Genomic DNA, 13,671 nt, shown 5'->3' on the forward strand with positions numbered 1-13,671 from the left:
CTCCTTGCTCCGTCCGTCATTGGTTATTTTGCTGCCCAGGTACCAGAGTTCCTTAACTTCATCTACTTCGTGACCATCAATCCTGATGGTAAGTTTCTCACTGTTCTCATTTCTGCTACTTCTCATTACTTTCGTGTTTCTTCGATTTACTCTCAGTCCATATTCTGTATTCATTAGATTGTTCATTCCATTCAGCATATCCTGTAATTCTTCTTCACTTTCACTCAGGATAGTAATGTCATCAGCGAATCGTATCATTGACATCCTTTCACCTTGGATTTTAGTTCCACTCCTGAAGCTTTGTTTTATTTCCATAATTGCTTCTTCGATGTGTAGATTGAACAGTAGGGGTGAAAGACTACATCCCTGTCTTACACCCTTTTTATTCCGAGCACTTCATTCTTGGTCGTCCACTCTTATTATTCCCTCTTGGCTTTTATACATATTTTATATTACCCATCTCACCCTATAGCTCACCCCAATTTTTCTCAGAATTTCGAACATCTTTCATTATTTTACGTTGTCGAACGCTTTTTCCAGGTCGACAAATCCTATGACCGTGTCTTGATTTTTCCACAGTCTTGCTTCCTTTATCAAATGCAACGTCATAATTGCCTCTCTGGTGCCTTTACCTTTTCTAAAGCCAAACTGATCGTCATCTAGCACATCCTCAATTTTCTTTTCCATTCTTAAAGCTTTGTAAATAAAACAAATGTTATTGACATTCTACATCTTTATTCTTGACGTCTACAAATTTGCGCCATCTTACAGAAGGCTCCGAATTGTATCGTGTAACATGGCATTGTGTAACGTAATTACACTGAAGACCCAAAGAAACTGGTACATCTGCCTAATACCGCGTGGAGCCCCGCGACCACGCAGAAGTGCCGCAACACGACATAGCATGGATTCGACTAATGTCTGAAGTAGTGCTGGAGGGAACTGACGCCATGAATACTGCAGGGCTGTCCATAAATCCATAAGAGTACGAGGGAGGTGGTGATACTTTCTCAACAACACGTTGCGAGACATCCCACATATGCTTAATAATGTTCATGTCTGGGAGTTTGGTAGCCAGCTGAAGTGTTTAAACTCAGAAGAGTGTACCTGAAGCCAATCTGTAGCAATCCTGGACGTGAGGGATGTCGCATTGTCCTGCTGGAATTATCCAAGTCCGACGGAATACACAATGGACATGAATGGATGCAGGTGAAGAGACAGGATGCTTACTCACGTGTCACCTGTCAGAAAGGTATCTAGAAGTTTCAGGGATCCCATATCTCTCCAGCTGCACACGCCCCACACCATTACAGAGACTGCACTAGCTTGAACAGTCCACTGCTGACATGCAGGGCATGGATTCATGAGGTTGCCTCCATACCCGTACACGTCCATCCTCTCGATACAATTTGAAACGAGACTCGTCCAACCAGCCAACATGTTTCCAGTCATCAACAATCCAATGTCGGTGTTGACGGGTCCAGGCGAGACGTAAAGCCTTGGTCGCGCAGTCGTCAAGGGTATACGAGTGGGCCTTCGGCTCCGAAAGCGCATATCTATGATGTTTTGTTGAATGGTTCGCACGCTGACACGTGTTAATGACCCAGCATTGAAATCTGCAGCAATTTGCGGAAGGGTTGTTGCACTTCAGTCTCGTTGAACGATTCTCTTCAATTGTCGTTGGTCCCGTTTTGTAGGATCTTTTCTCCGACCTCAGTGACGTCGGAGATTTGATGTTTTACCGGAGTCCTGATATTCACGGTACACTCGTGAAATGGTCGTACAGGAAAAGCCCCAATTCATCGCTATCTCGGAGATGCTGTGTCTCATCACTCGTACGCCGACTATAACACCACGTTCAAACTCACTTAAATCTTGATAACCTGCCATTGTAGCAGCAGTAACCGTTCTAACAATTGCACCAGACACTTGTTGTCTTATATAGGCGTTGCCGACCGCAGCGGCATATTCTGACTGTTTACACATCTCTATATTTGAATATGCATGCCTGTACCAGTTTCTCTGCCGCTTCAGTGTACGCCGGCACGTCAGAAACAGCGGTCTGTAATCGAGTTTCTAACTGCAGAGCTGCTCGTCCACACATGGGGTACTCTTTCCTTCATTATAACAGTCCCAGACCATACACGAGCGCTGCGATATCTGCTACCGTTCGGCGCCTTGGGTTCACTGTCGTCGATTATCCTCCACGCAGTCCCGACTTGGCCCCATCTGATTTTCATCCCCAATACTTAAAGAACACCTTCGAGGACTTCACTTTTGATAGTGACGAAGACTTGTGCATCTGTCAACAAAGTCAAACAATGACGATATCAACAAACTGGTCTCTCGTTGGGAGAAATGTTTTCGTCGCAAGGGTGACTATGTTGAGAAATAATTATGTAGACATGAAGAATAAAGGTGTAGAATGTTAATAAAGTTGGTTTATTTAAAAAAGGTTTAAGAGTTTTCACATACAAACTTCGGGTGCATCATTTTCCAACACACCCTCGTACATCTCGCGAAACGACTACAATCAGAAAATCAGAGAAATTAGAGCTCATACGGAGGTTTACCGAGAATCATTCTTCTCTCACACCATTCGCTAATGGAATAGGAAAGGGAGGATTAGTTATGGTACCATAAGTGCCCTCCGCTACACACCATAAGTGTAAATGTAGATGTGACATTGGATGACGGCCATAAAATTACAGTCAACGACACTTCTATCCATCACGAAGACTAACGGTTTCTGGGTTAACGTAATTAAAGAATCTATAGAGATCAAAATGTCTTATGACACCACCTGTAATCTCTACAGCTTGCAGCTGAGCACAGCAGGGAATCTAGTTATCACAAGGCTAAAGCAGACGTGGCAGATACGGAACAAAACCATTTCCGTATACGACGAAGAACTGAGCACCAGTGACGTCAGAATCAGCAAAAAAATGGTTCAAATGGCTCTGAGCACTATGCGACTTAATTTCTGAGGTCATTAGTCGCCTAGAATTTAGAACTAATTAAACCTAACTAACCTAAGGACATCACACACATCCATGCCCGAGGCAGGATTCGAACCTGCGAGCGTAGCGGTCGCTCGGTTCCAGACTGTAGCGCCTAGAACCGCACGGCCACTCCGGCCGGCCAGAATCACCAACACGGCTATTTAAGGACGAGGGCTGCAATCGCACGGCTGTCAGTTGCCTCCTGATAATGGTCCAGGAGCACTCGGCCGAAAGCTTGTGGATGTACAGGGTGGCTATAATTAAACTTTCGCCACCTGGGAGCGTCCTCAATAAGAAACGAGTGATTGTAGCACAATGAAATTTTCTGCAAACCTTTGTAAGGACTTGCGGAAGAGGAGTAATAAATAAACCATTGAAGGAAACACATTTTAATTTCCATATGAGAGTGTAACGTTTGTTAATTGTGTACAATATTTACGTTGCAGCTACAAACGTTGTGGCGACCATTTGCATCCACGACAGCCTGGAACAGCACTACGGATATGATTTCACAATTGTTCGCAGCACGTTTCGAATACTCAGCTGTCGTGACACAGCTCCCGCACATTGCGTGTTTCAAATTAACACTACGAACAAAGCAAATACTGAAGTGCGTAGTATGAACATCATCCTTATGAAGTTGTGTACCCATACCGTAAATAGTTTTCCATCTACACTGGCTCATGTAGGGAAAGTTTAATTATTATCAACCTGTATTTGTTAGACAAGTAGCGTGGAAAATACTACAACGCGTAAAGAAGAAATAACGTGAAAGGAGAAGATATATGTACAGTGTCAGTATTGGATAGCGTCTGTGAAGTTCGATACTATGTTCCTTCGGACATGCATACACGTTTAAAGGAACTGACACTGCCGCCGATTTATAGATGTATTACATCAGGAAAAGTACCCAAAAACTGCAGGTACGGAACTGCCAAAGCTATACAATTTACAGGAAACCTATGAAAATTTGTGCTACAGCGGTACTCGAACCCGGATTTTCCGATTTATGCCAAAGCCTAAGTCAAAGCCAAGGCAACCTAACGAGAAAACTAAGTAAGTCTCTCTCTGTGTGTGAATCACACCATTGTGTGAGCACTATGGGCAGCAGACACATGGAAGTTTGGATCTGTCTGTGAAGTGTGCTCGGATAGTCAAAGTCTCTGGCCTAAAACATGAACAGGTTCGAGTCCCGATCCGGCACAAATTTTCGCCTGTTCCCACTGAAATGTGTAGCTATGGTGATCCCTTATTCGCAATTTGCGGATACGTTTCCTAAAAAGAAAAATATAAGTGGCGATACACAAATGATAGATTTTATGTTTCTTCATCGTGAGGGTCTTATGTGTCCAGTACTAGCTCAGTGCAGAAGAGCCGCAGCTGTGATCTGCCAGGATCTGATGAATAAACCATTTCAGTATTCACCTTCAGGAATTTAAGAAAACGATTACTTCGATGTTTTTCGTGTATGATTGTTCCTTACAGCTTACATGACACAATTTTCAAACCAGATAGATATTTTTCACAAACGTCATTGAAATTTTCTTGTAAAGATGATTGAGTTGAATTGAGTTTACTGCAGAAGAAAACGCTAAGGAGACATCGAAGGTGGGTACAGCTACTAAGCTTAACGCGTCATAAATGTACCCAACAACATCTTTTACGATCACTTCATGTCACTGTACGAATATGTCCACAGCAACGCTGTTCGCAGGGCTGAGATTCGTCTGAAACGGCGACGTGATAGTTGTCGTTGGGCTCAACACTGTCGGCGAGCTTCCCTGTGCAGCCACGTCAAGGGAACCCGCAGCAGCGATTACTGTGCTGACAGTCGTCCCACTGCCCGTGTGGATACTGGTCTTCCAGCACGTAAGCCAATTTCCTAACTCAAGGCGTTTGACATACCTGTACGACCCCCCCCCCCCCCCCCCCCCACCGCCAGACAAAAAAAATGGTTCAAATGGCTCTGAGCACTATGGGACTTAACATCTGAGGTCACCAGTCCCCTAGAACTTAGAACTACTTAAATCTAACTAACCTAAGGACATCACACACATCCATGCCCGAGGCAGGATTCGAACCTGCGACCGTAGCGGTCACGCGGTTCCAAACTGAAGCGCTTAGAACCGCAGGGCCACACCGGCCGGCCCACCGCCAGACAAATTGTGTGTCTGTCCTCTCGGGCGCTAGTTTAGTGGGGGCAATGAGATCCTACCGTTAAGATCCTGTATTGCGTAGAGCATGGTCTTGTTGAAACCATCAGTTCTATAGTCACATGACAGTCACGGAATCCTGACCATCACGAGCAGCAACATTGTGGAATTATGAACTGCAATCTTGGTAGGCCACGAATTCCGAAACATGCTGATGGACGTTATCCTTCTTACATGAGGCATGACACTGTCTTTCCAAAACAACATTAAAATGCGGTTTCTGAACAATAAATCCGTTTCGTAATCTTCCCTTATACACAGAATGTAGATGCCATTAACCCTATCCACTTTGTGCTGTTGCGCTGAAACGCTAGTCATTTGCATAGCAAAACACAGTAGCACGCCTCATGCCAAGTTTTATGATTATTCCAAGCCGCCTTCATGGTGTTGCAATTCTATCGGCCGGTAGTGTACATAAAGGGTGTCCCAGAAATGCTGCGGCAAACTTCGAGGGTCGTAGAGGGTGTCTCGAGGAACACATCGAGGATGGGAACCTGTATCTGGATATGTCATGCAACTACGCTACAGAGCGTTGAAATTACGGGCGCGGCGCCTGCTACTACGGCAGTATACGTGACTGTGTGCGTTGACGGAACGTAGGTGGAACTTTTCGGAACTTGACTGACTCCCACGATCGCCAGTGGAGAAGGTGGAGGGTTGGTGCTGCTTAGAAAGGCGTTGCCTCCTATGAATGCGACGTTTCTGTTGCGTCGGTGGAAGACGGTTTTGGGTACGGATTTCCATCTGCTGTTTATTTTTCTCCTGGAACCCTCTAAAATCTCCAGTGTTTTTAGGTTTACAGGAGAAAAATAAAATGCAAAGCAAATTCGTGTCCGGAACCTTCATCCACCAAGGTAACAGAGGATCACATACATAGGGGACGAAGGATCGTAAGCAGCAGCTAGCTCCATCTTCTCCACTGGTGATCGTGGCAATACGTCGCGATCATTCAATGACAGAATCAACATTGCGAGACGTTCCACCTACGGTCCGTCAGCGTACAAGTTCACGTTTGGCGACGAAGGGGTGGCCTGGTGGCAGACGTCGGCGTATATAACTGTAACACTCTGTAGCGTCGTTAGATGACGTTTCCGGACATGGGTTCCTATCCTCGACTTGTTCCTCAACACGCGCTCTACAGCCGCTTCAAATTTGCCGCAACGTTTCTGGGACACCCTTATACATAAGCCGACTTCAAGATCTTTACAACCGAGCGAGGTGGCGCAATAGTTAGCACACTGGACTCGCATTCGGGAGGACGACGGTTCAATCCCGCGTCCGGCCATCCTGATTTAGGTTTTCCGTGATTTCCCTAAATCGCTTCAGGCAAATTCCGGGATGGTTCCTTTGAAAGGGCACGGCCGACTTCCTTCCCCACCCTACCCGAATCCGATGAGACCGATGACCTCGCTGTCTGGTCTCCTCCCTCACAACAACCCAACCCAAGACCTTTACATTCAGCCTTAAGGATATGTAAGAATGTTAGGACTCTACTATCATTAATAACATTGAAGCCTAGTGTAGAGAAAGCAATTAAACTTTGGAATTTTGAAGTTCTTTCTGTTTATAGCTAACTGGAGGACAACCTACTAGAAATCAGCGAGAACAGCTGACATGAAGAAATTATATCTTTAGAAATTCATGTTTATCACCACTCCAAATAATAACGAATTTTCAGTAAACAGAGCCCTAGGAATGAACTGAGTTGAGAAAACACAACTGTCGCAACCTTTCTAATGTCTATAATGATTTTCCTTCTGAATGAAAGAAAGACTGGGTTTGACAGGCTCGACAGTCTTTTCCTCTATTCCGGTGTATTTCGCTCTCGGTTTGTAGTAAACATATTACGTACCCAAAATTAAACATGATTGCATAACCTCAGTCCAATAACAGCCGTGTTCATAACTTTCAGTGAAACAATGAAGCCGTGCTGATGTCTGCATCACAATGAACAGGTTTGTGAATACGCTATATGAGCATAATCCAGTCTGTAAGGAATAACTGTTTAAAAATGACATACATAACCTGTGGCAGATTTACGCACGGTGCCCAATCGCTGTTAAAAGAACACGCAGCAAAAATAGCAAAGGGAAGAAAATTAGAGGGTTAGGAAGACGTACACTGTGGTATGCAGACGACAGAAATAAAGAACGACAGACAGTGCACTTAAGGAGCTCTTGGCTGTCACAGAGTGAGTTCGAGTTCCAGTAGCAGTCTGGAAGGCTACTTACCCTGGCGAGGTCATCGGCGTACCACTGTTGAGCGTGGCCCTCGTCGCCCGGGTCCAGCTTGAAGGTCCAGAGGCCGTCCAGAGACCTCACCTCCCTGGACTCGGACTCCCTGGGATAGAGGATACCGGCGTCCACTAGCGGCACCGCTGCCACTGCAGCCGACAGCAGCACGCAGAACCTCCACAACCTCATGATGGCAGTCTGTCAACTAGATGGTCGACGCGATTACAGAAGGAGCATTCCTCAAGCTAATTTACAGAATTTAATGGACTATAAGACGTATTTTTTCTTCAAAAAAATGCCTCCAAGATTCAGGTGCGTCGTGTACTCGAAATTAATACAAGAGTAATCCCAAAACTAAGGTCTGTTTGTGTGGCAGTTGGTCACACTGTTATGAAGAGTGTTTCACGCGCTGTGTGTAAACATGCGCACACCGCGCTGAGGCGCTCAGTCTTGGCTTGGAGCTGAGAATGGAGCTCCCGTTGGATGTTACCCCCAAGTGCGAATTGCGCGCAGTTATTCGGTTTTTGAACGCAAAGGGCACTGCGCCGATTGAAATCCACCGCCAATTGGCGGAAGTGTATGGTGAGTCGTGCATGGATGTCAAAAATGTTCGTAGAGAGTTTGCAGCTGGTAGAACCGAAATTCACGACGAACAAAGGAGCGGGAGACTGTCAATTTCTGAGGAGACAGTGTTGAAGGTTGTGCAAAGCATGTGTGAAGATCGGCGGATCAGCCTGGATGATCTATGCACGTTGGTTCCTGTGGTTTCCCAAAGCACTGCTCACAGAATTTTAACGGAAACATTGTACTACCGGAAGGTGTGCTCAAGATGGGTGCCAGTCATGCTAAATGAGGACCACATGCGGCAACGATTTGATGCTTCCCGTGCATTTCTTCACCGCCTTGCAGCCGAACAGGAGAGCTTTCTGGACTCAATTGTCACGGGTGACGAAACCTGGACATACCACTTTACACCCGAGACCAAGCAACAACCATGCCACTGACGGCATCCTTTTCGCCAAAGCCGCGGAAATTCAAACAAACACAGTCTGTCGGTAAAGTCATGACAACCGTTTTTTGGGATCGTAAAGAGGTATTGTTGGTCGACTTTACGCCCACTGGGACCACAATTAACGCTGGCAGGTACTGTGAGACTCTGAAAAAACTCAAAAAAGCAGTTCAGAACCGGAGAAGAGGAATGTTGAGCCAGGTCGTACACATTCTCCATGACAACACTGGCCCACACATCGTTCGGCAAACCGTTGCTCTCCTGCAACAATTTCAGTGGAACATAATCACCCACCCACCCCATAGTCCTGACTTGGCGCCCAGTGACTATCACCTGTTCCCTAAGTTAAACGAACATTTGGCCGGAAAGCGATTCAGCTCCGACGATGAGGTGAAAGAAGAGGTTCATAACTTTCTGAACAGCATGGCGGAGAGCTGCTATGACATGGGCGTACAAAAACTGCCACAACGTCTACAAAAATGCGTCTGCAGAAATGGTTATTATGTCGAAAAGTATCTAAATATTCAAGCTGTAAACTGATGTAAACCACTGTAGAAATAAACAGATCTATGTACTTATAAAAAAAATAGCAGACCTTCCTTTTGGGATTAACCTCATATAAAAATGTCAGCGTCTGATTTAAAATTCCCGCCAGTCTTAAAAATGGCCACACATTCGATGCTGTGGAAAACAGTCATGGTCTATAGTGAGGGAAGACATTATTGTTAAACCTTTCAAGAAGTGCGGCATAAGCGACGCTTCCGATGACGATGAAGAGGAAGAAGAAGAAGAAAGTTCAGATAACGATTTTCAGGGATTTTAAAGGTCAGTTCGGTGTTACAAATTAAGAATTTTCTTATTATGGCTTTGCAGTTTAATAATACAAATGTTATTTTTTTAAGACGCTGCTTAAAAATTAAGGTGCATCTTATAGTCCGTAAAATACGGTGGCAATATGACTTTGAAGCAAAGCAAAGTTCGGTGCTCTGGCCTACGTGGGTAAATCGGCACTGACCGACCACCGTGTTATCCTCTACAAATTGCATATTTTGGTGCGCTATGGAGGGGCATTTGATCACCACACCGCTCTTTCGATTGTTGTCGGCTTTCTTCTCACTCAAGTATCTGCCAATTGGCATCACGAGGCTGAGTGCATCACTTTCCAGCCTCCCGCCAAGGAAAAATCTCTAGCAGTACTGAGAATCGAACCCAGTTTCTCCATGGAGCAGTCAGACACGCTCACCATTTGGCCACAGAAGCGGTCATGGCACGTAAGAGTCCATATTACTACGATACCTATATGAATAAAAATGTAAATGTTTGTTAGCTGAAAATCTTAACTTTCCGGATGTTCTTCACCGGTTGCTTTGAAATTTTGACACAACGTTGCATGCGAATTCTTGCTTGCTTTCATAAATCTGTTTCTTTTATTACACACGTAACATATAAAAGGAAAAGGTTATTACCAAAAGTCTCGTAAAGTTCTTGACCGATTTATTTCAAAATTTTTAGACAACGCTCTAGTGAATATTCGTGTGTACTGTACATAAGGCAATGTCCTGACTGGTTGGCTGAATGGCTGACTCATCACCACCCAGTAAGTTAAATTTAGGAGAAGGTGTGGATCTTATACTGTAGGCGTCGTCCAAGAAGGAATTTTTATAAATTCCAACCCTAAGGGGGTGAAATAGACGATGAAGGGATTTTTTTTAAAAAAATGTCGCTATTAAGACAATTTTGAATCTACATCTCGAAAATCGATATTTTGTTTCTCTGACAGAAGTAAAAAAATATGTGTTTCAGCGATTTTGGAAATTTAACATTTTGGGGGTGAAATAGTGGATGAAATTTTTTTGGAACTATATCATTATCAAGCAACTACTAAAGTACTTTAAAGCTATACTCATGAGCATTGGTATTTGACTTCTCGGTTCCAACTAAAAAAATACGGGTTTCAGTGTTTCTTGAAATTGAACCCCTAAGGGAGTGAAATAGGGCATGAGATTTTTTACGAAAATATTTTATTATGAAAGCATTTTAAAGACAAATCTACGAAAATTTAAATTTGGCTTCTCAGTTGTAAATAAAAAAAGTACATGCCCTACTCTTTTTGGAAATGCAACCCTATGGGGTTGGAATGAGGGATGAAAGTTTTCATGGAAATGTTTAATAGTGTAAATATAACCTAACCTTACCTGACCTAACCTAAAATAACCTAACGAAGCATTTTTGAAGGTAAATCTATGAAAATTTGTACTTAGCTTCTCTGTTAGAAATAACAAAAAGCGTGGCAATGTTTTTTTTTAAATTCGACCCGTAAGGGGTTGAAATAGGGGGTGAAACGTTTTATGAAAATATTTCATTGCGAAAGCATTTTCAAAGCTTGTTTCTCTGACAGAAGTAAAAAAATATGTGTTTCAGCGATTTTGGAAATTTAACATTTTGGGGGTGAAATAGTGAATGAAATTGAACATTCTCGGTTAGAGGAAAAAAACGTGTTTTACTGTTTTTGGAAATTCAACCCCTGAGGGGGTGAAATAGGGTCAGATTGATTCACTGATTCATCATCGCCCAGGAATGAAAACGCTAAGGACAGAATGGCTCAAATGGCTCTGAACACTATGGGACTTAACTTCTGAGGTCATCAGTCCCCTAGAACTTAGAACTACTTAAACCTAACTAACCTAAGGACATCACACACATCCATGCCCGAGGCAGGATTCGAACCTGCGACCGTAGCGGTCGCGCGGTTCCAGACTGTAGCGCCTAGAACCGCTCGGCCACTCTGGCCGGCGCATCTCCGACATTTTTCATTTTCCTGCCTCCGATGTTCCTGCTCAAAACGTAAGACAGGAGCTGAGGTGAAGTAGTTGTGCGCTATTGATTACGATCTTCTGTTGCGGCGCACCTATTACTTGGATGAATGCGTAGACTCTTTAGGTGCTTCTTGGACTGGTCTTTATTGCGCTTCAGAGAAGCACTACGAGGCCTTCTAGCTGTGCTCACTTCACTGTACAATTTGTCGAGGAATCTGTTGTTCCTCATCTGCTGGACGGGCCCAATCCTTTTGAGTTGGCGACTAATTACAGTGGCCTCTGTACTATATATCTTTCCCTTCTCAGGAACCGTAGTGTTTGATACGAAGTCATCCCGTTTGATGTTGATAATGTATCTAAGCTTCTATTGGTTTAACAGTTCTAGTTTCTTAAGACCACGGCGATATACGATGTAGTGTCTAGATTTCGATACCCTGGAGCAGGATAGAAACAACAATTGCTCGTTACACCATCAGTCTGTTGCATAGTGTCAGATCTTTATTCAGGAAGACCCTGTGTAGGAGACGTGCAAAAGCAACATGTGCAGCATGCATCCTGTTCTCCACGTCCTTTTCTGGTGAGCAATTAGTTGATAATATACTTCCTAGACAGAGGAAGTGATCCACTTGTTCCAAAGGTGTGCTGGAAACAGAGATATTGAAATCTGGAAAGGCAGTTACAGGAGCTGTTACAGACAGTTGCAGCTCTGGGGGAGGGGGGGGGGGGGGCTGGAGAAGCATTGTCGTCAACGTACTGCAGTTCAGTTACCTGAGCGAGACTTATGAACCTTTTAGAGTGCAGTCTGGACTGATTAAATCGCACTCCGTCTAATCTGTATTTAAGCTCTGTTCCTGTGCTGTTTACAGACGATGTCTCGTAAAGCTTGGCTGATAGGTAAACAGCAAACAACGTTGGCATGAGGTCACATCCTTGTATCGGTTCATTAGTAATAGGGAATATATCAGACGTTTCATTCTGATATAGCACTTGCCCATACATGTCATCGTGGGAAGCCTGAATCAGTTTAACGAAGTATTCGGGGCAGCCAAAACGTTTTAAGACCTTCCACATAGATTCTCTGTGCACTGTGTCAAAGGCCTTTTTTAGGTCATAGAACACAAGGAGCAAAGGCTTATCTTGTACCCTGCACAATTCTCCTGCAGTTGTCGTTAACAGAAGATCGTATCAACAGTTCCTCTGGAGGGCTGAAATCCGCACTGAGATTCAGGAAGTGCAGTTTGCTCAAATGTTTCAAATGGCTCTGAGCACTATGGGACTTAACATCTGAGGTCATCAGTACCCCAGAAATTAGAATTACTTAAACTTAACTAACCTAAGGACACCACACACATCCATGCCCGAGGCAGGATTCGAACCTGCGACCGTAGCGGTCGCGCGGTTTCAGACTGAAGCGCCTAGAACCGCCCGGCCACCACGGCCGGCAGGAAGTGCAGTCTCGGAAAGAGTTTGAAGGCGCTTCGACGGAATTCTAGCAAAGATTTTACCGGCCACGGAGAGCGAGGACATGTCACGGTAGTTACCACGTATGCTTCGGTCACATTTTTTTTTTTTAAAGATGGTGCCATCTGTGCAGTTCTTCATTTCAACAAATACGTTACAGGCGTCTCACATTAGAAGAAAGAGGGAGAAGAGTCTGTTTTTTAAAGGCAAGCCACCACTTTGAATGACGTGCGGGGGGATGCCGTCAGATCCGGGTACCTTTCTCGGTTTCGTGCTTTCTAGAGCCTTGCTGAATTCGTCGGTGGAACTGCCATACAGGGTTGTGTTGGATGTTGTGGGACATTTTCGAAAAAGACGTCAGTGGCAGATAGGTCAAAATCAGTCACAGAAAAAAGGAAAAAAATTGCAATAAAAGACGTTTTGAATGCAACAAATTTTCAGCATTGGGTCGTCATATACTTTATTGTGATTATGTCATACTTAATCATGAAAGTGACGCGGTTTTGTCTCCTCTGGGTGCCACTCTTTTTAGAGAAGCTTGTGGTTGATGGTGTCTCATGGTGTAAAACGACAACCAGGAAATCACTGGTGCTTTTCGTGGATGTTGATGTTGAACCTCAGTCACTCACGCCATACGACATTTATTTTTCGGTGCATACCAAAGACATCGTAACATGTTTCTACTGCTTTGTAACGTTGCGGAGCTTACCTTGTGATAGGGCCTGCTGTGTGGCGTTCCAGAGGATGTGGGACCAAACACTAACAGGCTGTGCTGTGTGTTACCCGATTTTATTCAGAGTAGTTTCCTCATCTCTTATCGCTGGTTATTTTGTACCTGATAAAGTTTACAAACAATTAATGACCGGAGCACGTGGAATACGTAGCCAGTATAAAGTCGTCGCACACACAAGCGAAACAGTCAAGTGGGTACTCCAC

At 44.3% G+C, this 13,671-nt stretch overlaps 1 protein-coding gene across 1 annotated transcript in view; it reads right to left on the reverse strand.

Moving 5' to 3' along the window:
* Nucleotides 1-7,638, reverse strand: part of LOC124775974 (beta-glucuronidase-like) — a 114,052-nt gene extending 106,414 nt beyond the window's left edge. Inside the window, exon 1 of the mRNA XM_047250818.1 lies at nucleotides 7,447-7,638. Within this exon, the coding sequence (XP_047106774.1) occupies nucleotides 7,447-7,638 (192 nt within the window). The remainder of the gene's footprint in view (nucleotides 1-7,446) is intronic.
* Nucleotides 7,639-13,671: the final 6,033 nt, after the last annotated feature.

This window comes from Schistocerca piceifrons, chromosome 1 (genome assembly GCF_021461385.2).
Source record: "Schistocerca piceifrons isolate TAMUIC-IGC-003096 chromosome 1, iqSchPice1.1, whole genome shotgun sequence".
Classification (NCBI taxonomy): Eukaryota; Metazoa; Arthropoda; class Insecta; order Orthoptera; family Acrididae; genus Schistocerca; species Schistocerca piceifrons.